This window comes from Canis aureus, chromosome 23, assembly GCF_053574225.1.
Source record: "Canis aureus isolate CA01 chromosome 23, VMU_Caureus_v.1.0, whole genome shotgun sequence".
In the NCBI taxonomy this organism is placed as follows: Eukaryota; Metazoa; Chordata; class Mammalia; order Carnivora; family Canidae; genus Canis; species Canis aureus.
In genome coordinates this window covers 27,822,837-27,847,716 of record NC_135633.1, presented here as the reverse complement: position 1 = coordinate 27,847,716, position 24,880 = coordinate 27,822,837, and the positions used below count along the sequence as shown (strand labels likewise).

The following is a 24,880-nucleotide window of genomic DNA, read 5'->3' as shown; positions in this document are numbered from 1 at the left end:
CAAGTGTCAGTGTACTTTATAACAGAGGAAGAGAGGATTAGAGGATTACGGGGAGATTTTTGTTTCAGCCTTTAGTCCAACCAAGATTTAAAAGACTTACAGAAAATGGCTTCACACAGAAGTACGGTAGTGGGAAAGAGGTTACAGGGGGAGTGGTAAACATGTCGAGTAAACTTCAGGGATAAATGAAGACCCACACAAGTCCACAGAATGCAAAGGAACAAGGAGGAATACTTCCTGAGCCATAAGTGCTCAGGGCGCAGGGTAGGTAGGGCCCAGTGAATGAGCAACTAACTAGCTTCAGTGATAATTCTGAAACCTGTTATAATTTATTTTTGGAGTGAATTCTTCTCCAGAACAGGTCAAAGATTGTGCTTAAAAAAATGTCCTTAGAACACATAACAGCTTCTCAAATATTCTTTTTGCCTCTTGCTTCCAGGTGCTTTCCCTTTGGTTAAAACCAGAAACAGTGTAAAGCTCACAGGATGGAAGAAGTCTTTTGATACAGGCAAGGTGAGGCACAGGATGAACTTACACAGTAAGTGAGAGTCTGCCTTGGTCTTCTCCCTTGACCACTCCACACCTCAGAACTAACAGAGATGGCTGTTCACTTCCTCTGGAAGAAGCCGGTGATGGATACTTGTCTGTTGGCTTTGCCCAGAGCAGCAGTCCCTTTCTTTGGGCCCTTTCGTTCTTCTTTGGGTTCTTTTTTCACAGTCATAGTGGAGGGTCTGTGTATGGAGGAGGTCTTCATCTTAAGTTCTTCTTCACTATCTGTGCAGGATTCACTCTCATAGACTTTTTCAGTCACTGGCAGAAGAAGGAAAAAATGGGATAGGAATGGGTCAAGTCATTTAGAGCACTACTATTAAGAGAATGAGATGTCTCATTCACTCTGATTCCCTAAGACCCTCTGATCAAGGCGAGTGTGCTCACCTGGTACCAAAGCTTTCTCCCACCAGGAGATCACATCCGGCCACAGGTAGGAAGTACAAATCCTGAGCTCACATGGCCTCAGAACCAACATTCATCCTAACTGTCTCACTGCTATGTCTCATGCCTTTCAATGGGCCATTATCATTTGATTGCCCAAATTCTGCATTTGGGTCCTGGTCTATGCTAGCTAACTTCCTAAATTCTGCACTGGAACTGTCTATATTTCAGATACCTACTTCTACTTCTACCTCTATGCCTTGACTTCTTCAGTTTCACTTCCCTGGCCAACAGTGCTTGCCTATGTCCACTGCTGGTTTCCCTGGCCCTAATTTCTGCTCTATATGCCAGTCCCCATTCTGTCTAGCTGGGCGCACAGTCATGGACCCTCCTGGCTAGTTCTATCCTGATATCACCCACTCTGTATATCCCAAGTACAAAGAATTATAGATTACTCAGTTGTTTGATTCTTAGGTCTGAATGACCCAAGACTTAGCAGTGGTCTACATCATAAAGTTAACTGCCCCAAGCAAATTCAATCATAGGACAAACTTGATAGTTTTAAGTAAGGACAATAATAAAATGAGAAACCAAAGTTACCAATTCTTTTAACTCCCTATCAGCCAAAGGCATATTTTGCCTTCTCTTACATCAATAAAATTCACTGACCCCTCCCCAAAGGAAAACTTTGAAAAGAAGTATATCAGTGAGCAGTCAGTACAAAGAAGCTGAAAAGGGCACAAGCAATAACTTCCAACAATGAGGTCAGTCTGATGAGGGTCTCTTTAGTATTACTGTGGTACACAAACCAAACAGCACAATGCCACCTTCCTGTGACTTGAGAGAGCTGCAGCAGCTGTATAACCAGTTGTATTAACCTCTAAATTCTTTCTCAGCCTTAATGGCTGCAGCCAGAGGTTGAAGAGAAGCAATAAGGGAAAACATCTCCTCTTGGTTGAACACAGTAACCTAATAGGCATAATAAATGCTCAAACAATTGAAGTGAAAGGTATTTTTCCACTTAAAGAACAATAATAGGTTCAAGCACTTAATTAATTTTTATAAAGATTTTATTTATATGAGAGAGAGAGAGAGACGGGAAGGCAGAGACACAGGCAGAAGAAAAAGCAGCTCCATGCAGGAAGCCTGATGTGGGACTCGATCCCAGGACCCCAGGATCACACCCTGAGCTAAAGGCAGATTTTTTTTTTTTAAGATTTATTTATTTATTCATGATAGACACACACACTGAGAAAGAGAGAGAGAGAGAGAGAGAGAGAGAGACAGGAGGTGGGGGAAGCAGGCTCCATGCTGGGAGCCCAACGTGGGACTCCATCCCAGGACTCCAGGATCCCGCCCTGGGCCAAAGGCAGGCTGAGCCACCCAGGGATCCCCTAGGCAGATGCTTTAACCGCTGAGCCACCCAGGTGTCCCAATTATTTATTTTTTTAAAAGATTTTATTTATTTGAAAGAGAGAGAGAGCATGCGGGGGGAGAGGGGCAATGGGAGAGGGAGAGAGCAGACTCCCCACCAAGCAGGGAGCCCAACGCAGAACTCGAGCCCAAGACCCCGGATTCATGACCCAAGTTGAAGGCAGACACTTAACCAACTGAACCACGCAGGTGCTCCTAATCAATTATTGATTGTTCTTTTTAATAAAATATACAATTTATATTTAATTTATATTGTTATTTATATTTAATAAATTTATATTTAATAAATTTATTTATTATATATAATAAATATATTTAATAAAATATATACAATTTGATACAAGTCAAATTGTTCTAGAGGCAGTGGCTTTGGAATCAAACATGTCTGCATTTTAGTATCAGTCTGGAACTAGGCTTGAGGGGCTCAATAAAGTGTGTCCTTCTGCCAAAAAAAAAAAAAAAGAACTAGTATCAGTCTGTCACTTATATATTCTCAAACTTCTGATGTGCATCAGGATCACCTACAGGGCTTGTTCAAACAGATTGCTGGACTGTATTTCCAGAGTTTCAGATTCAGTAGGTCAGGGATAGAACTGAGAATTCGCTTTTCTTTTTTTTTAAATTTTATTTATTTATGAGAGAGAGAGAGAGAGGCAGAGACAAAGGCAGAGGGAGCCTGATGTGGGACTCTATCCCGGGTCTCCGGGATCAGGCCCTGGGCTGAAGGTGACACTAAACTGCTGAGCCACCCGGGCTGCCTGAGAATTCACTTTTCTAACACATTCTCAGGGAATGCTGGTGCTGCTGGTCTGGGGACCACACTTTGACAATCACTGTTCTTTCCTCCCCTGTAAAATGGGGTAACACTGCCTCACAGAAAGTACGGATGCACCTAGTAATCTTAGGGCAAGTACCCCTCCATGCTATTTTTCCCCCTCATAATGGGAAAGTCATATTAGAGGTAAACTGGCTGTTGGCAGTGGAGCTTCCTTTCTCTGTACCCATCTAATCCCACTAAGGTTGAATAATTAATGATTCCCTCCTTAAGAGTTTTTAGGATCTGTCATTACTTTCAAGAGCCTAGAATTCATTTTGTTGATTCCTGTCAACTTAGAGGTGCTATACACACACACACACACACACACACACAGGCACACGCACACACACAAGTATTCTCAAAGGCCTTATTACTCAACTGTGCTCCACGGACCAGAGGCATTAGAACCTCCCATGAGTTTACTAGAAATGCAGAATTTCAGACCCTGCCTAAGGGCCTCTTGAATCAGAATTTAGATTTTATCAAGATCCTCAAGTAATGCATATACTTAGACAAGTTTGAGAAATGTTGCACTAAGATACTTAAGGAATTCCCATGGCATACCTATAGGTTCAGCAATTATGATCCCTGAACACTACCACCATCTTATAGACAAATTGAAAAGATTATTGGAACAAACTTATGAGCTACTATTTACTCGGTATCTTCAATTAGGAAAGTATGAGAGTCACATGCAGATATAGAAAAGAAACAACTTACTAGTAGTTGTTAGCGTAAGACTTGCTCCTTCATAAGCTGTATTTTGTATTCAAATGGCAGCGGGTCTATAATATTAAACTCTAAAATCAATTAGCTCATTATTTCATTACTTATTACTGAAACCACTGGTTGTCTCATTGCCAATCTGTGCAATGCATTGCTTGGCGGGGGGGTTGTTAAAAACCAGTGAGGGCAACACTGACAAAGTTTCTTAAGCAGCACATGTGGTATACACCGAGAGCTAAAAGAAGGATTTCTATATTGAAAGCTGTAGTTATTTCAAATTACAAGACAAAGGAGATTTCAACTTAAAGATATAGAACTTTTATTTTATTTTAACTGAATAACATGCAACTGGTCTATGCTGCCACAAGACAACCCAATTAATGTGGGTAATATCAGAATTATTCTCCATTCAAACGTTTTGCTCTTGGAAATCCACCTCATCCAGAAGTCTACCCCAAACTTATCTCAGGGGCTCAAATCCCTAGTCCCTGCAGCAAAATCACAAAAAGGGAAAGATCAGTTTTTAAAACCCCCATACCAACTCTGATCCAACATAGGACAGGGCAAGCCCCCTATGCTGGTACACTTGGAATAGTCCAAACAGAGAGAGGAAAGCACAACTCCTTTGTTGGTAACAGGAGCCAAGATTCATTGGTTGAGTTTGGACTAAAAACCTTAAAAAAAAAAAAAAAAAAAAAAGTGCTATGTGAGCACAGTTTTCTTTGTTGCATCCAAGGCTCTTTATAGTCCTGTCTGGAGACAGGAGTGCAAAAAGCCCACATCCCATACCTGGCCCAAACTTGAGTACTGTTTTGAACAAAGCAATAGGTAATTAGCCACAAACTCCCAGTGAATGCTCACAATGATATATCTCACGTTTTTCTTTTGGGGTAGAAGGAGGAAAAAACTGGCACTGAGCCTTTTGTCCTCTTAAATTTAAAAGAAAAGAAAAACAAGAATTTCAATAGTAAATATATATAATATCACCAATAGTCAAACAAACAAAAAAAAAAGGCCTGAGAATATACTATCAAAAGACTGAAAGCAGACAAAACCAAACAGAACGAAAAACCAAAAATCCAACCCTGCTCAAAGTCCAGAATTCACAGGCTCACAAAAAATTTGGCACTGAAAAGACAAATTTCCACATGTAAGGAATTTTATTCCCTGATCATCTGCTACGATTAAAACAGCACAGGCCTTTTCAGAGGGGTGGGAGGTGGGGGAACAATGAGATGGAGCTCACACTAGTTCTCACAACTACATATCCTAGAAAAAGTGGATTCTTTGGAGTTGATCAATCTTTTTAGGATGTAAGTTTTGAACCAGAAAAGGAAAATCAAGAAAGGGAAAAAATACTTTAGGAGAGCAAGTGCCACAGGAAGGGAGAAACTACAATTATGAGTTAGCCAACTTATAAGAGGTTCAGGAGCCTAAGCCCACAACCTTCTCTAAACAGAGAAAGACAGCACCAGGACTGGAGGTTGCATGGTGAAAGGCCCAAAGAAACTTGGCTCAACTAGGGAAGGGGAAGATAAGCTTAAGCAATGGCTGGAGAATCACTTATAACTCAAAGTCTAAATTCTAATACCTCTCTAGGTCACCATAGAAAGCCTGTGACTTACAAACAGGAAACATAAAGGAAGTGATGTGGAAGAGTCAAACCCCTCTGTAGAACAAATGGGACAAAATACCAAGAAGACTCTTGACTCTCTTCAGAGTCTCATCATCTGTGGGGCTTCTTTTCCACTGTTCAAATGTATAAAACAACCATTGTAAAAAAAGTTTCTCAACGTCTGTAACATCTTAGGTTGGTACTATTTCCACCTTGAAAGTGTGTGTGTGTTTTTTTTAAAGATTTGACACACACACAACACACACACACACATACACGGAGAACGAGCAGGTGTGGGGAGGGGCAGAAGGAAAGAATCTCCAGCAGACTCCCTGCTAAATAGGGAACCTGATACCAATCTCGATCTTATGACCCTAGGATCATGACCTAAGCCAAAATCAAGAGTCAGACGCTCAACCGACTGAGCCACCCAGGTGCCCCAAAAGTGGTTTTTAAATGTTTCTTCATCTGCATCTTCACAACTCCACATACACATAAAAAATGGATATTTTACATCCATTCCATAGATCAAGAAACTCCTCACCAGAGGTGATGTGACTTTCATCCAAGATCTCAAAGCTCATTTCTACAGCATACAGCCCAAATAAGGACCCACATCCTGACTTTAGTTGTAGTGTTCTCTATACTCTGCTACTCAGAGTGTGTGCCACAGACTAGCAGCACGGCCTCACTTAGGGATGAGTCATGTGCACACTCAAGTTCAAGGAGCACTGCTCTGTATGAGATTACGAAGCCTCTTTACAGTAATAGCTCTATCTCTAGATTTGGAGCCAAAAACTCTTACCTATGCAGCCTTCCTCATCCACAAAGGTTTTTGATTTCAGCACCCGTTTTCGTTTTCTTTTTTCTCCACTTGAGCTCTTAAAAAAAAAAAAAAAAAAAAAAATCACAGGGAGATCAGAGGTTACAACATCCAGCCAACCAATTAATCTATAGAGAAGAATAACAAAAGCTTTTTAATCTATAACAATCACTCTCCAAATATTTATTCCATGATGATAAAAAGTTGAATGAGGAACTCTACCCATTTCCTTTCAGGACTAGTCCTACCACTCAGACAAGTTCTGTTCTTATACACGCAAGCTGGATGTTTAATTGTTTATGAGATGAGAAGCACATTCAGCAAAGAACTATGTTCATTTGGGGATGCCTGGGTGCTCAATAGTTGAGCTTCTGCCTTTTGGCTCAGGGTGTGATCCTGAAGTCCCAGGATCGAGTCCCACATTGGGCACTCTGCATGGAGCCTGCTTCTCCTCCCTCTTCCTATGTCTCTGCCTCTCTCTGTTGTCTCTCATCAATAAATTCAAAAATCTAAAAAACAACAACAAAACTGTTCATTCAGTCAACAAACTTTGGTTGAGTAGTGTCGGCCCCATGGCTGAAAAGACCAATAGGACAAGGACTCAGTCGGGGAGAGAAATAAGACAAACAGACCTCCGCAGTTCACTGTGGTAAGGTCTTTAATGGAGGGCGGTGGCAGACATTATGGGAGCAAAAGGGAAGGCCCCTAAACCACATGAGAGGTCTCCAAGGCATCCCCCCCTTGCTGTAGATACTTGCTATTTCAGCCTCGACACTGCAACATTGCCTCCATCTAATTTAGTCTCACATAGGTTATTACTAGTATCAATTTCCTTTCATCTCCACTGGTCTTTTATCCATTTTCTCTTCAGCTAATGAATAAATCAGTGCAAAATTTAAATAACAGTCTTAATATAATTAAGGAAAACTAATAGTCATAAAAGGGGAAAAAAAAAACTTGTTAGCACCCCTTTCCTCAACTCTTCATTATCTACACTAATAGATACAGACAAGGTGCAGTTGAAGATCATTCAAAACTGTATTTCCCCATTTGTTACCAGCTTTTCTCACCTTGCCCTGTTCCAGGAGAGTTCATGAAGAGCAATAAATGTATATAAGTTGCAAGCAAGACCTTATTTTGCACAATTTCAACAGGAGTTGGGTAGCACAGCAGTCCTGATGCTAGAAGTCATGAAAAACAAAACTCCCAGGCCTGACCTCTGCAACCTTCCTAGGATTCTGCCCCTTTAGCCAAACTCTCACTTCAGGTGAGAAGAGAGGGAATGCCAGTCTATAGTACCTACAGAAGAGCAAAATGAGACAAGAGCCCTCTACTGGTATCTGTGAAATGTACAGCAGCATCTGATTCAGCAAAGGAGTTTCAGATCCTTGGGAGACAAAGGACAGATGGAAAGGCAACCATCCCAGTACAGTTTTACCTTGACGGAAGGAGGCTCTGGCTCAGTCTTTGGCACTGGTTCAGGAGGTGGAGAAGGAGGAGGAGGTGGGGATGGTGACTCAGCTTCATAATCCCCAGGAGAATCTGCTATAACTGAAATAATGAAATAAGCTTAGATAAGAGAGAGAGCTGTGGTACTATGTGGTACAATACCTTCTCCAGTGGCTTTTTAAACTTCCACATCCAACAAAAGACATTTTGCAAGCAGTAATTCATGACAACCAAGGGCTCTGCAGTTATATATCTTTAAAATACACTTTTTCTTCAGGCATCTAGGTAGCTCAGTCACTTAAGTGTCCGACTCTTGGTTTTAGCTCAGGTCATGATCTCATGGGTTGTGGGATGGAGCTCCCTCTGGGTCTCTGCCTGAAGATTCTTTCCCTCTGCCCCTTCCCCTGCTCACTCTCTGTCTCCTTCTCTCCTTGGAATAGATAGATAAATCTTTAAAAAAAAAAAAAAAAAAAAAAAAGAAACACATTTTCTTAATTTTATACAAAGAAAACGAGAGAATTAAGAATTACTAAAGCTGGAATATACCTTAGAGATCATCTTATCTAAACTTTTTACTTTACAGGAAAGTCAGGATATAAAGTTGTTTTACAAATATCTGTTGATCATGTACATGTGTCATGTATTCCGCTTGTATTTCATTTTTTCTCACAACAACCCTAAGAGACAAATATTATTATTCACACATTACAGTTGAGTAAAAAGAGATTCAAAGAGGTTAATTAACTTGCCAAGATCACAGAGCTTGTAATTGAGGCAAGAGGTTTTCAACCTCAGTCAGTCTGATGCCACAGCCTTACTATCCCAACTATCCTGTGTTGCCTCACCATTAAGGGCAGACATTTTCTTTAAGTGGATATAATGCTCGGATTATACCAAATATTCCATGCTCGGGTTATATCACAGTCTTTGGGACTGTGATATAAAGATTATTTGCAATCACCTAACATGTTAGATCAAAAATTCCCAGCTGACTTTAAGAGCATAAACTTTAGAAGAAAAACCACTTTGAAATATTCACAATTATAATTCTAACAACTTAAACTGGCTCAATATTGTATAGGGCAATTATTTCTAGTAATTTTGGTACACTGTTCTCCTACAGTGAGATTGGCAGGAAAGAACACTTTTAGGAAAGAAATATTGACCTGGAAGTGGTATCACCCGAGAAGAGAGAGAATCACCAGAAGGATCCCACCATTCCGGAACAGTTCCAGAAATACTGGTCTTGTATAAAGTCCATGAGAGAGGAAGTGAAAATCCTCAGCTGACCTATTGCATAATCATCACAAAGAAATTACTGGTAAAAAGACTGGGTAGCTGCTTAGCCTCACCTGCTCCCTGAATCTCCTGGCTGTATTCAAATTCTTAGCACAAGTCTTGGATCTGAAATTCTCCCAACTGATTAGGTCAGTGTTAAAAATTATGACACTGGAGGGTTCAAGGCCAAATGACCTAAAGAGGTGAAGTACAACAAGAGCCAGAATGAAACAATAAATTATACACTTCAGTATGAAATGGGCCCCAAAACTTTATAAGCTCTGGGAAGCAAGAGTCAGAAACATATGAGGAAAGTGGTCCAGCTAGCAACCCAGCTGTGGGAAGCTAGAGAACATGACAGGAGCTCAAGTAAGCAAGAGCAAAGTCAAATAACAGAACCAAGCTTCTATTTTTCTAAAGGTATAGCAATTAAGAAAACTGTGTCACATGTTTTACAGGGGCAGGAGGAAAGTTTACACAGTGAGGAAGCCAAAGAAAAGGAATCCAGAGTACTCACAGTAATAAATTTAGTTTTAATTCTATTTCCACTTCAGTAACCACAAAAACACTTAATCCTAGTGGCACCCTCTAAGACCCCTCTCACGACACTGTATGGAACTGTTTGTTTATCTAGCTCCCCCTCTGACTCTAACCTCCATAGAGGCAGAGACACCACAATTCCCCTGGCACTGAACACAGTATTTTTAATAAAGGAAAACAATCATTTTCTGAACTAAATTTGGGATGAGGGGCTTCTGGGTCAAAGAAGAGTCAGCATAAACGTCCCTCTCCCTTCCCACATCCCCCAAAAGAGAATCATTACAATGATGGTGATGGCAAAGGAATGAAATGCTGTGAACCTGCCCCTCCACCCCTATCCCCACTATAACAGGGAAGAGAAAAGAGAGAGCCAGGAACTTGTAATGAATAAGAATTTTCAACAAATTCCCAGAAGATGGAAGGCAGATGGGAGAAAAGTCGACAAGAGAAGCATCAGTCAATTAGATGAGTCAGACAGGAAAGGTTACTATCTATTACAAAACTTCTATTTTATTTAATTTTTCAAATTGTGTCTCACTTTAAGAAAATCTTTTTTTTTTTTTTTTTTTTTTAAGAAAATCTTTTAAGTAAAATATTTTAAGGAAGGAAGGATGGGGAAAACAACTAGAATCTTCTGGGCTTTACAAACATTAATCATTCATTTTCATAATAACCCAACAAAAATCACTATTTCCATTATTTTATTTACCTGAGATTCAAAGATTTTTAAAAATTTGGCCACATTCATATGCTATAACCCATGTTTATCTACTTTAGTTTTTACCATCAGGGCATTCTCCCTTGATATATTTTTAGAGACATAAGCATAAGGAATGTTTTACATTAGTGTATTTTAAAAATATTTGTAATGAATTTGCAGCCCTTCAGATGAAAAGGTACTCAGATGGTAAATGCTAACACTTACCCCAGGAAAGCAACCTTTATCGGGGCAGAATAAGAACTGTGGTAAAACTAATTTCAGGGATCCAGCAATGTAATCACTGTTTAATCAATGAGTTCTATGGCAGAGAGAGATAATTACAATTCCTGGAAATCAGTCATAGGTTCCTAGGAAATTTTTTAAACTACTTATATGACTCTAAAAAGAGGAAGGTCATTTGCTTAACATTCTCCATAAGCAATTTGCAAAAACTGAAAATGTCAGCAAAAACTTAAACATATCAGTTAAAACTATTTCTTTCTAGCAATGTGGACATTACTCTTAATGTGATTTCTTTCTGGGTCTGGCCTCTCTTGCTTTATAAACAGAGTACGTAGAATTGCTAAAGGTGCTTATGACTGCCATGAAGAGAAACAAAGGAAAAGTCCCCTGAGTAGTTAAAGATGAAGTTGAACAGAATTTCTAAGAGACTTACTATTGTTTAGCACTTACAGAACACCTCCATAGAAAAAGTGGGGTGAACTGTAAGAAAACCTGCTATATCAACCACTGTCCTGGCACTGTTGATGTATCTTACTTGATGTTCATAAAAAACCTACACAGTGTGTGATAACATCCTCAATTTAGAGATAGGGAAACAAGGAAGTGGAGAAATTAAACAATCTGCCTAAAGTCACACAGTAAGTGGCAGAGGTAAGATTTAAACCCAGGTCTGTTTGACTCCAAAGTCTCTGCCATTTCCCTTACTCCTGTTGCTCATCTACTAATTTCTAGCTGAAGTCAGCATACTGAATAGTATATACTGGTAATAAAATGGTAATAGGTTAGAGACTATGTGAAGGTTTAAAATAAAAGCCCATTGGCTTTGAGACAAACAATTCAGGAATAAAATGGCAAAGGTTTATGTATTTAGTCAGATCCTAATTATCTTTTCTAGATAAAAAATCTGAGCCTCTCATCTATAGTCTTATTATTTTTTAAAGATTTTATTTATTTATTCATGAGAGACATAGAGAGAGAAAGAGGCAGAGACATTGGCAGAGGGAGAAGCAGGCTCCATGTAGGAAGCCCGATGCGGGACTTGATCCCAGGACTCCAGGATCACGCCCTGGGTCAAAGGCGGTGCTAAACCACTGAGCCACCCAGGCGTCCCTATATTATCTATTATTATGGGTTATCCACTTCTATCACATTTCTTCTCTCTTCTTTCCAAACTAATAGCCCCACTCATATTTCTAATCACCCACAGGTACTATTTTTGTGGGCTAAGGATCAGAACTACAGAGATATTTCAGAAGTACATAATGAGTGCTTAACCACAGTAATTCCTTGACTTAGAGGTGACTCCTTTCACGAAAGTATCTAGTTTACCTTTTCTAGTACATTAGGCTGCTGGCTTGAAAGACTCTTCCAGAATCTTCCCCAAGGCCTTTTCCTGGTTGAAATAGGGAAGACTATTCCAATTAGCACATATCTCTGTTACTTCCTAATTATTTTCCCCATGTATCTGCATGGAGTTGCCTCCATTTCTCCATAATTCTTAACTAGTCAGAATGTTTCTTGATGGTTCTTGTTGCATCCACATGTTTGGGTATCTTCTTTTCAGTAGTCTTGGTTAAAGCATTTTGATAAAGCACATGCAATGAGTATATAGCAACTGTCGCTCTGGGATGCTCACAATGCCCTATTTCTACCTATTCCAAAGTCATTAAATAATCACAGCTCTGGTAGGCACTAAACCTCTCACAGGATATCAAAGGCCATAAACTCCAGGGGTGACAGGCACTAAGGAGGGCACTTGATGGGATGAGCACTGGGTGTTATATGTTGGCAATTGAATTTAAATTAATAAAAAAAGCCTATACCCTCCAACATGTAAGCATGGCTATTAGGATCTAAATCCATTGAAGAGTCAAAGATGTACATCTATCACAGATTTAATTTCCTTGTGTAATTTCTTAGGTCTGTTCATCTCTTTTGCATTACAGTCATTTGTTTATACAATTTGGTTTTTCACTCATTTGTACATATACCGTTGCTGAGTTGCTTTGGGGAAGCCTCCTCTGCCATTTTCAGATCTTCCAGCAGTTTCTGGTAAGAGTAGAGTCTAGCCAGTTTATTTTGTCCCACAACAGCAGAACAGGTTTTTTTTCCATATTTGTTATTCTTCTTTAATCTCTTTTAGCATCAGTTTGTCTTTGTACCTTTTGCTGAATTCCTTTGGACTAGATTTAGATTTCTCTAACCCCTCAAAATCTTTTATACCCAGCATGGCAAAAAATCATGGAGAACTGATTACAGAAACTCAAGCTTTTCATCACTGTTCTCAAAGCAGGGTAGAAGTCATCTGGCATATCAGTTCAACCAAGGCATCTTTCTCCATAGCAGCCTATTCTTTCTTTACACCTTCATTTACACATTTACACTCTTTGGGAAGAGATCTTGGTATTAGAATACTTGATATTCTTTGAAAAGGCACATTAATTTTCCAGGTAAGAATCTTGTCCTTATTCTATTTATCTTAAAATAGAGCCCACAGCCTGAAACTGAAAGGGTTTATGGTTCCCTTTCAACAATGAACTATAGATTTTTAATCTTAGCACAGTTATACTTATGTGGTGCAGAACACCACTGTACCACCTCCACCCTTGATGCCTACCATATTACCCATTTTAAAAGACTGACATGAAGTTGGCCAAAAGCATATCCCCATTTCATTTTCTAAAGAGAAAAGGTCTTTGATAATATATATAATAATAATCCTTATTCTCTTTCATATTTGTTATTTTGGCACATTACCAGAAAATGACAGTTCTGGTCAAAAGGCTAATGGAGACTTTAATGGTGCTATATGTCTCACAAAACTAGGATTGCTACTGTTACTGTGATCTATAATAAATTACTTCTTAACTCCCTGAGCATCATAAGAATTGACTCCTGTTATGGACTGAATGTTTGTGCTCCCCAAAATTCATATGCTGAAGCTCTAATCCTTAAAGTGATGTTATCTAGAGGTGAGGCCGTGGGGGAAGTAATTAATGGAATGAGATTACTGTCCATATAAGAGAGAGGATTTCTCTCTCTACCACGTGAAGATATGGCAAGAAGGTATCCTACAAAGTAGGAAGAGAGCTCCTCATCCAGAACTACACATCAGACAGTGCCTTGATTTTGGATTTCTCAGTCTTCAGAACTGTGAGGAACAAATTTGTCTTATTTAAGCTATCCAGTGTGTGGTATTTTTGTTATAGCAGCCTGACTGAGACAATCCCATTAGCCAAAAATTAATAGCAATGCTCACCTTCATCTTCACTGCTATCAGACTCAGGAAGTTTGATTCTTCTCCTCTTTTTCTTCATATTTTCAGTTTCTTTTGTTTCATCATCAGATAACTCCACTCGCTTCCCCCTGTTACTATTCAGGAAAAATTTAAGCATGTTACACAAAATAAAAATATGAGTATTTATATGCTATTATGAGTCTTGCTTCATAACTCATGGTCTTAATTCCAGAAGACAGAAGAGTCAAAGTAGACTAATAAGGATTCTTTTTAAGGATATACTGTTGACAACCTAGTCTCTTCATGGGGTGACCAGAATTAAACATTTTTCTAGCTCTCTATATAGATCATTAGAAGCTACTCACCAATTCATAAAGAATCACTACAAATTCCTTCTTACTTCTATTGGCATTTCAATCATTCAACAAGCATTAAATAAGCAGCTACTACGTACACAGAGGCTCTTTGCTAAACACTGAAGATGAAAGATGAAGAAAATACTGTTCTCAAGAAGCTCTGGCAAGAGAAATAAAAACCAATACACAGGAGACAATGTGATAAATATTACTGGATGAATAAAATGCTATGGAACAAAACTCTTATTTGAAAACTGAAAGCTAAGTGGAAGTGTATCAGATAAAAAAGGGAGATAAATATTTTAAAGAGAAATATGGGCAAAGGTATAGACTTAAGACCTTAAGGTGATTCTAATGACATAATAAAAACCTAGACTCTATCTTGACATTAGTTAGCTCCTCTGGATACTCTATCACACTACTCAAATATGTATGAGACATAGTTTTTATCTTCAAGTAACTTACTTCTTATGTAACTTTAAATATCAATTTACCTTTCTAACTCAAGCTAGAAAAAAAAAAACAAATTAAACGCCAAATGAGTAAGAAAAAATAACAAAGAGCAGAAATCAATGAAATAAAATAGAAAAAATTAAAGCCAAAAATTGTTATTTTGGGGCTAACGATTAATAAATTTAATAAACCCTTTTATAACCCTGATTAGAAGAAGACAAAACTATATATTGCCAATATTAGGAATGAAAAAATGAAGGAATCTGTAGTGATAAGTACAGATTCTACAGATACTCAAAGAATAAAGCTGTATTAGGAACTTTATGGCAATAAACTCAACAACTTAGAATAAATTCCTTTAAAAAGATAAGCAAGGGATCCCTGGGTGGCGCAGCGGTTTGGCGCCTGCCTTTGGCCCAGGGCGCGATCCTGGAGATCCGGGATCGAATCCCACGTCGGGCTCCCGGTGCATGGAGCCTGCTTCTCCCTCTGCCTGTGTCTCTGCCTCTCTCTCTCTCTCTCTCTGTGTGACTATCATAAATAAATAAAGAAAAAAATATTTAAAAAAATAAAAAATAAATAAAAAAAAATAAAAAGATAAGCAAAACTGACCCAATAAGAAACAAGAAAATTTGAATAGCTCTATTTTTAAAAATCAAATAAATAAAATAAACCTTCCCACAAAGAAAACTCTGGGCTCGGATTCACTGGTGAATTTTATCAAACCTTTAACGAAAAAAAAAAAATAATGTATATCTTATACTCTTTCAGAAAACAGAAGGACACTGCTCCCAGCTAATTTTATGAGGCTAGCATAACTTTGATACTGAAATCTGATAAAGACATTATCAGAAAAGAAAATAACTGATGTGTAGCCCTCACAGATACAGTGGCAAAAATATCCTTATAATATTAGCAGATAGCATCCAACAATTTATAAAAAGGATAACCTATTATGACCAAAGTGAGGTTTATCTCAAGAATGCAAGGTTGGTTTAACACTTTAAAACCAATTAAGGTAAATTCCCCACCTTAACAGTAACATCAAATGATCATCTCAATAAATGTAGAAAAAGCATCTGTCAAAATTCACCCACTCATACAACACCTCTCTGCAAACTAGGAATAGAAAAGGATTGCCTCTGTCTGGTAAAGGGCATCTACTAAAAACATACAGTTAACATCATACTTGGTAATGAAATGGCTGTAACCTGGCTATAGCCATCAACCATGAGTGCCTTTCCCATGGGATAGTGACATTTTAATCCAACCACATCACATATTCCTAGGAGGTAAGGCCCACTGGACAGAGCCTTGACCCTTTGGAACTTCAGCATTTTGTTGATGTTTTCTACTAGAGTAGCCCCAGTCTTGCTACAAAAGTCAAGTATTTCTGGGCCTATCAGTGCTGACAGTGTCTTTAGAATTTCTTTCAACAGACTAATTCCTACCAACTATGAGGTAGTGTCTCAAATTCCTGGATCCATTTTTAACAGCTTGTGTGCTTTTTATTTTCTTTTCTAATTACATTTTACCACTTGAAAAATAAACTCATTGATATAAAAAGAAAACAAAGAACTTTTTCTCTTAAATTTAACTGGAAACAGCAACCCTTCACTTGGCAATCTGAAGTGCAAAACAGACACAATCAGGCACACTTATGCTATGTCCACAAATTTAAAACAAAGTAAAGAAAAAAAGACAATCAATTTAGATCGATGGGGCCCAAAACTCTGGCTTTGGGCTCTAAATCATCTAAACTGGCTGATTCCACAGTTCTACTTCACTAGATAAGCTACTTAGCTTCTCTCTTCATTTTGGTTATACAGCTGTATCCCTAAGGCATTAAGTGGGATTTAGTACTCAACTGAAAACTGCATGTCAATAAGCCCAAACAGACCTTCTCACCCCCAGCAGAGACGCTCTTCTCCTACAGGCAACAAAATTTTCCTACCTTTTTTTTTCCTTCTGCTGCATCTTAACAGGCTCTGCTTTTTTGCTGGATTTCTTCAGGCCTGTAGGGACTGCCAGCTTTGGTTCAGTGACAGACACTGGAGGTTGCTCCACTATTTTTTCTTCTTTAACTGCTTGTTCTGAATCCAAATTGACTTTAAGTTTATCTACAAATACAGTATAGCAGATGATATATAACCTCACCGTGCAATATTAATCTATCATTCCTCTGACAGTCTACTAAGTGCCAAGTAATTTGTTAGAGGCAGAGGCTAAAGGGATAAAAAACAGTCCTGTCTTAACAGAACTCAGGGTCTAGTCAGAGAACATTTCTCCTTTCCAACTACCACCCTACCTATAACTGTTTTCATTTCTGCCTCTTGCTAATCCCTCATTATATCACAGCCCCCAGGCCAAATAATAGTAAAAGCAGGGCTTACAAAAAGCAAATACAACTTAATGAGGTAACATCATTCTTATTTATTTGATGAGAAAATTAAGAGTCTGAGGGATAAAAGATGTGTCCCAAGAGCACAGTTTTCAAATAGTGACAACAGAAATTCATACCAAGATCTTGTTTTCTATCTTCTTAAACCTGGATACTCTTATTATCTCACTACTATCTTAATGATATATAATTAAAAGACTACTTTGGAATCAGAAAAGTTTGATTCAAATTGTTTTACTCTGGGTAAGTGACCTAAAGGTCAATCTTCTCTAAAAAAAAAAAAAAAAAAACTGAAGTAATATTTATGAGATTACTTTAAGGATTAAAAAGGATTAGTATGTGAAGTTACATGACTTATCCAAGGTAACACTGATAAAAAAGGCTGAGTCAAGATTTGAATGTAGGTCAGTTTAACCCCTCAAAATCCTTACCTTTTTCCCTACACCAAGCTGAAAAACACAAAAACAACTACTATGCTGTGCAGAGGACTAAGAAATGCAAGCAAGATGGGCCTAGCCATCTGAGAAATTATATATATAAGAATAGCCTTTGTGCTATAATGAATAATAGTTTTTTTCAAGAGAAGTCACAAAATACTCATACAAAGCTGGGAACAGCATAACGTTCTTCAATAAGTAGCTTTGGTTATATGCTGTAAAATAGCTTAAACCAGCTATAGTATATATATATATATATATATATATATATATATATATATATATATATAAAAAAAAAACATTGATACCTTAGCCTTAGCCATTATACACTGCTTAGTATAACAATTTATAAAGTATTTGAAAGAACAGATGATGGATAAAAGTATAACATGCAATCTGTTTATATTTAATTTTTTTGAAGACTTTACTAAGAATTCTGAATGGTGGAATCTATCAGAGAATGACGGCATTCTCCCCTGCCTTTTCAAAACTGATCTTCTCAAGTATCAGTACTCCTCAAACTTTTATACCAAATTGTACGAGAGTAAACATGCATCGCCAGGAGATCGAGTCAGTATGATATATAACCTCACCGTGCAATATTAATCTATCATTCCCGATAGTCTACTATGTGCCAAGTAATTTGTTAGGAACAGGGACTAAAGTGATAGTCAAAAAAAAAAAAACAAAACAAAACAAAACAAAAACACACACACACACACACACAAAACAAAAAAAACCCAGTTCTCTAAAGTTGCATGTATATCCTTAAAGTTTATGCACATTTTGAATTCTGTTACATGGGACAGCCTGGGTGGCTCAGCAGTTCACCACCTGCCTTTGGCCCAGGGCATGATCCTGGAGTCCTGGGATCCAGTCCTGCATCGGGCTCCCTGAATGGAGCCTGATTCTCCCTCTGCCTGTGTCTCTGCCTCTCTCTTTCTCTGGGTCTCTAATGAATAAATAAATAAAATCTTTTTAAAAAATGAATTCTGTTACAGAATTTCTATCACATTGATAGCAGTTGTTTTAAAATTACAAAAAACTGTTAACTATTTCCTCCCTCCCTCTTGGGATAAGGAAAGTGAGGCTATTGCATTGAGTTTACCAATTGCAAGAAACTGATGTTAATTAAAATACCAGTGACCAAACAGTTTCAGTACCCAGAGTTTTTACTCTTTGTTGTGGTTTCACAGTATTTGAGGAACTCTCAACTCATTCACATATGCAACTACAATTGGCCAATTAGCTGGCAAAGAGGCAGTTCACTGAAACATTCTCAGACTACGGTTAAGGAAAATGTAATCATATTTCTTTCTTTTAATCTTAATGATCAAGTCATTTGTAGCATTTGACTAATTAAAAGCATCTCCTAGGGCAGCCCGGGTGGCTCAGAGGTTTAGTACTGCCTTTGGCCCATGGAGTGATCCTGGAGACCTGGGATCAAGTCCCACATCAGGCTCCCTGCATGGAGCCTGCTTCTCTCTCTGCCTGTGTCTCTGCGCCTCTCTCTTTCTCTGTGTCTCTCATGAATAAATAAAATCTTTAAAAAAAATAAAAATAAAAAATAAAAGCATCTCCTTCTTATACTCAAGGAAATATGAAACACCTTGATAAGATACAGATGACCTCTTAATTTCGTCATCAAAGCTGTAATTTTTCTCACATACTAAGCATTAAAGTTCTTATTAATGAGATAATTCACATACCAAAAAATTTACCCTTTTAAAGTGCAAAATTTTTTTAAAAAGTGTAAAATTCAGTGGTTTTTAATTGTGCAAACATCACCACTGTCCAATTTTAGAACATTTTCATCACCCCAAAAAGGAACCCTGTACCCATTAGCAGTCACTCTCCAATCCCAACCCAGCCCACGACACTAATCTACTAATAATCTACATTCAGTCTCTAAAGATTTGCCTATTCTGGAAATTTATATAAATGGAATTATATAGCATGTGGCCTTTCCTGTCTAGCTTCTTTCATTTCACATGTTTCAAAGTTCATCCATATTATAGTATGGGTTCATTCCTTTTTTTTTTTTTTTAAGATTTTATTTATTCATGACAGAGAGTGAGAGAGAGAGAGAAAAAAAAAAAAAAAACAGGCAGAGGGAAAAGCAGGCCCTGTGCGGGAGCCTGACGTGGGACTCGATCCTGGGTCTCCAGGATCACACCCCAGGCTGAAGGCGGCACTAAACCGCTGGGCCACTGGGGCTGCCCTCATTCCTTTTTTTACGGCTCAATAATATTTCATTGTGGGGCACCTGGGTGGCTCAGTCAGTTGAGCATCCGACTTTGGCTTAGGTTGTGATCTTGAGGTCCTGAGATCAAGCCTGCATCAGGCTCCCCACTGGGTGCACACACATGCACGTGCTCACTCTCTCTCTAATAAATACAATCTTAAAATAAATAATAGTAATACTCCATTGTGTGGTTATATCACATTTTGTTTATTCATTCATCAGATGATGGACCTTTGGGTTGTTTCACTTTTAGGCTATTATGAATAATGCTGCTATGAACACTTTTGTACAAGTGTCTGTGTGGACATATAGTTTTAATTCACTTGAGTAGATATGTAGGAGTGGAAGTGTTGGATAATTGTTTAACTTTTTGAAATACTGCCATACTGTTTTTAGAGCAAGCATATCATTTTATATTCTCCACAGCAATGTATGTGGGTTTGACTTCTCTACATCCTTGCCAACACTTGTTATTGTCCAGCATTAAGTTTTAAATGCTTCAAAGTCCCCACAACTCTTTTCATCCAACTGTCTTCATTTTCATTGCAATGATCTTGTCATGTGTCAAATACAATAAAAATATTGTTTTATTTTTATTATTTTTTAAAGATTTTATTTATTTACTCACGAGAGAGAGAGAGACAGAGACAGAGACACAGGCAGAGGGAGGAGCAGGCTCCACACAGGGAGCCTGAAGTGGGACTCAATCCCGGGTCTCCAGAATCAGGCCCTGGACTGAAGGCGGTGCTAAACCGCGGAGCCACCCAGGCTGCCCAATATTCATCGTTTTAGTCTAAACATTCATCCTTAAAAAAGATCTGTTCAATAAATCAACTTTAGAAGCCATTCTTTTTTTTTTTTTTTTTTTAGATATTATTTATTCATGAGAAACACAGAGAGAAAGGCAGAGACACAGGCAGAGGGAGAAGCAGGCTCCATGCAAGGAGCCTGATGTGGGACCAAGGCAGGCACTAAACTGCTGAGCCATCCAGGAGCCCTGGATCCTTTTTAAAGCCATTCTTTTTATTAGGTAAGTATTTCTTTTATTTTATCCAGTTTCCCCACTCTATTATTGTTATTGTCTGCCTAGCAATTACGATCATTAAGTATTTTATTCTTTATTTATTTGTTGGTCTCTACTAGTATTTAAGGACCACAAGGGCAGAGATCTCACCCTTTGGAGAGATTTTTCCATTGTATCACCATGCATATTAGCACCAAGTACACAGTAGTTGCTCAGTAAATATGTCCTAAATAAACACATGAATAAATAAGTGTATACTTCTGTATGGCTTGACTTTTTTATGACTAGGAAAAATTCATGGCTTATATATTTTAGAAATAATTTTTTTTTTTTTTTTAGAAATAAAAATTTTTAAATTCACTGGTTACAAAGGCACAAGAAAAACAAAACAAAAGTGGACCTAAAAGTCACCAAGAAACCACATAATCTGATTCAGTTCAGTGGACCAGTATCAGCCATGCAAGCCAGTGACCTTAGCACCATCAATTTTCACAGAAGTAGGGAGCCCTCCTTGTGCACTCTGCCTGCAATACAACATGCTTACCAATAACCTGAAAGTATCAAATTTTCCATATACTTTCAGAACACAAAAACCTTCTCTGATAGTTTTTACGGCAAACAAACACCATCTCCCCAAAAGCCTCCTCCAACCACTAATTTGACCATCATGGGAAAGGAGAATTCTGACTAATTTTGCTTGCATAGGCATGTAACAAAATGCCTTACCACAAGATCTTTGTAAAACTGATGGTCCAAGAGAGTGTGCCATAATTATCCTGCGGCTCCTGAATTCTTTCTGGTATTATGCCACATACCCTCGGGGGATGTGTACTTGGTATGAGAAGTATGAAAATATGTGACTACTGGTTCTTTCCATATGAATTCTTATTTTAAAAAAAATTTAAATAAAGGCAATTTTGTTTTCTCAAAAAGTATTATTTTCAAACGGCCAGTACCATCTGGGCCCTTCTAATTCATACTGAAGTCTAGTTCATTACCAGGAGTAATTTGCAAAAAAATAACTATAGAAAGTCAAGAGATTTGTTTTTGCATCCCCCTGGGGAGACAGGGGTAATAATTAATGATGGTCACACGAGCCAAGCTGACCCTACCACCTAGGATATTAACCTCAACACTGTACTGTTTAACCAAGCAGCCTCCCTTCTATTTTGTCACCCATTTTCAAAAGCTCTATGAAACAAATTCTCTTTTCAAGGCAGAAAGTCAAAACAGGAGTAGTAAACTACCCTTCAAGAGATCTAAACTGAACTCAGCTCACCCATAAAATCAAATCCACTGTTCCAGTTGGATTATTTCCATTCAATATACTGGTGAGGAGACTGAAAATTTATGTTAGGATGCAGGAAGGCTACAATGATATACTAGATGGGCAAAAACTGGACAAGGTGCCTTTTACCTCAAATATGTTATTATACTAACATTTATGGATTAATCAAAGGAAGGTAAAAATATGCTTACTCATAGCAGCTTTTCCAAAAAAATTGCTCATCACATTCCCTTTTCCTGGTGCCTTGTTGCCTACAGAAGATACCTAAAAGCAGAAAACACATGATTTTTTTTCTAGTGTCTAGGCTGTTCTTCAAGTGGTAATCGTAAACAATCTCTTCAATAGCAGGGCACAGTGTCATGATGGCACAATCACTACATAATCATGCCAAAATGTGTCGGCATTAGATTTAAGAACAAATCCAGGCCAGAGCCTCCGATGTTAATCTCCAAAGTTTAGTTGCTCATAGTTCTTACAGACTTACTATCCATGAATGTGTCTAAACTTTTGAGTATATTTAAAAACTACTTAGTTTTATGGAATTAAAACAGATCAAAGGCAATATGGTACACAAGGGGTGGGTGGTGGAGGGGAGAACCTCTAAAATGTTACATTTGTAATAATCACAAGTGGATCTGAATGCTGGTTGTGCCACTTAATAGCAATCTGATACCCAGGCAAATCACTCAAAAAATCTAGCACTTAGTTTCACCACATACAAAATGGAGATCTCTCCTCCTCACTGAACTGTTAGGATTTAAGCAAAGATCAAACTACTGGCACACAGTGTTTTCTCTCCACTCCCCGCTCCTTTCCCAAAGTGGAAGTTGTAAAATCACAATGAAGGGATTAACAGTAATAACAATAGTTATGCTTTTTGGGAGTATTTTTAAATAGTTTTTTAATGAGACTTCTTAACTCGGTGTACTTCAAGTTACTTTATATGAGTGAATAATAAAAAACTAAGGGAAGCAGATAAAGAAAAAAGCGAAAATTCAGAAAACAGAACAGGAATGTTAAATATACTAAGAAGAAAAGCATACATGGCATAGTTCAGAATATAAGATGTTCCCAAAATGATGTATTGCTAATACGCAATTCCTTGAACTTTGTAATTTTCAAGTATTTTTGTATGCTTTATTTCAATTGGCTTGTACACAACAATTTTGCAATGTGCACAGGGCCATTTTATAGAAGAAATGGAGGGATTTGGGGAGAAGCTTTATTGAAAGAAAAAGGACTATTTCAGATGAGAATATCAAGAATTAAAGGATTCAGACTAAAGTAGAAAAACTAGAACATATTATTATATATCAGAACCTTATGTGATTAAATTACTACCACTAGAACTATAATGCTTTTCTAGTTAACCATTTTGAGCTACAAAGACATACCTTTAAAGAAGACTTACATTTGTTACCTCTTTAGTCTCTGTTTTGGTTTCTTTGTTGACATCTTGGGTTTTAGAAACAGCTTTAGAGGCAAACATTCCCATTATTCCTTTGGGCTGCTGTAAAATCTGTTTGGAGGTAGGTGGACTGTGACCATTGGTTGTCAACTCATGATTGGCTGGTGTCTCACTTTGTACTTGAAGATTTGACTGCTCAAACTTTTCAGAAGATGAGGATTCAGCAGGAGCTCTGGGCACTGCAGCTGCACACTGTATGGCACTAAATCTGAGGTCACAGAGGTTACATTAGTTTCAAAGTCTTGCTTCTTCCACATAATACTTTCTAACTCTAATACTATTAAATTAGAAAATTTTATAACTAAAATGGATTTTAGAAATTACTTTGCACAAAACTCTTATTTAGATACAAAACAAGTATTGGAGAGACACTGAAGGACTTGCCCTAGATTATACGTCTAGTTAATAACAGAACTGGAACTGTTCTACTGTACCATTTTGAGTATCTTTACTTTTCTCAAGAAAGTATATTAATTCAAAACAATAAGGACACACTAAAAATAACAAAAGATTAGTATTTTCACTATCCTCGGGAAATCAAATGGTTATCTCTTGTTTTTAAAGACCTTCAACTTACAGGACTACATATACAATAAATATTGACTGAACCAAAATTATTAACTTTAAATATTAACAAATTTCCTGGCAACTATCCTGGCCCGAATGGATCATGCTTTAAAACAAGGAAGAAGCTGGGAACAGAACCTCTGGCTCCTATGACTGGTGGTCCTTTCACTGTTGTTTGCTAATAATTTCTAATAATACCAACAGAGGCCGACAAGTATGCCCAAAGCCAAGTGAAGAAATCTGGAACGGTATAAGTGGCATATTAAAGGGAACATTCATCTCTTCTATAATTATTGTAGATGTGCCTGTTTCACACAAATCATAGCTGTACTTAAAGCAAAGTTCTCCAACTTTTCTAACAAAGGACATTTAATTTCCCCCAGTCTTTAGCTTACTGGAGGTAGGTGAGAGCTCCTTGGATGTAGGAAGGGTATTCATTATTCATCTTTTGTATTTTAGGTATGCAGTACAAGACCTGGCACACAGAAGTACTAGTGAAAGAATGATAACTGATGTCCCTGGAAGTGAGGCTTCTGGTTTCTCTCTCCAACGTATCACCTCAACTTGGAGTGGGAGAAGATGGAGGTTAAGAAAGAAACTATATGGTAATAGTAATTTTCTAGATCAACCAAGCACAACTTCAAGATTAACTGCTAGAATAACCAGCCTAAGAAAAAGTCTCTGATAAATCATTTAATTTTAGAAGTAACTTTAGACTGAGCAGCCCCAAAGCTAGAGTGAATAGCTCCAAGAATCTTCCACTGATTTATATGGTCCATTTCAGAAAACCCCATACTAACACAAATATTTTGTGCACCAGAGTTAAGAACAGACAGAAATCATTT

The 24,880-nt window shown here is 37.9% G+C and overlaps 1 protein-coding gene across 11 annotated transcripts in view; it reads right to left on the bottom strand.

Annotated features, from left to right (window-relative positions):
• Positions 1 to 307: 307 nt before the first annotated feature.
• POLD3 (DNA polymerase delta 3, accessory subunit) overlaps positions 308 to 24,880 on the bottom strand; it is a 51,335-nt gene continuing 26,762 nt past the window's right edge. For 7 of the 11 annotated variants that reach the window (XM_077867017.1, XM_077867014.1, XM_077867011.1 and 4 more), the window contains exons 6-13: positions 23,412 to 23,676; positions 22,192 to 22,264; positions 18,282 to 18,395; positions 16,560 to 16,725; positions 13,818 to 13,930; positions 7,787 to 7,899; positions 6,331 to 6,406; positions 308 to 810 (exon numbers count right to left, since the gene is read on the bottom strand). In XM_077867017.1, the coding sequence (XP_077723143.1) occupies positions 608 to 810; positions 6,331 to 6,406; positions 7,787 to 7,899; positions 13,818 to 13,930; positions 16,560 to 16,725; positions 18,282 to 18,395; positions 22,192 to 22,264; positions 23,412 to 23,676 (1,123 nt within the window). In that variant the 3' untranslated portion in view covers positions 308 to 607. The remainder of the gene's footprint in view (positions 811 to 6,330; positions 6,407 to 7,786; positions 7,900 to 13,817; positions 13,931 to 16,559; positions 16,726 to 18,281; positions 18,396 to 22,191; positions 22,265 to 23,411; positions 23,677 to 24,880) is intronic. The other 4 variants (XM_077867015.1, XM_077867012.1, XM_077867010.1 and 1 more) reach the window with 3 other exon arrangements.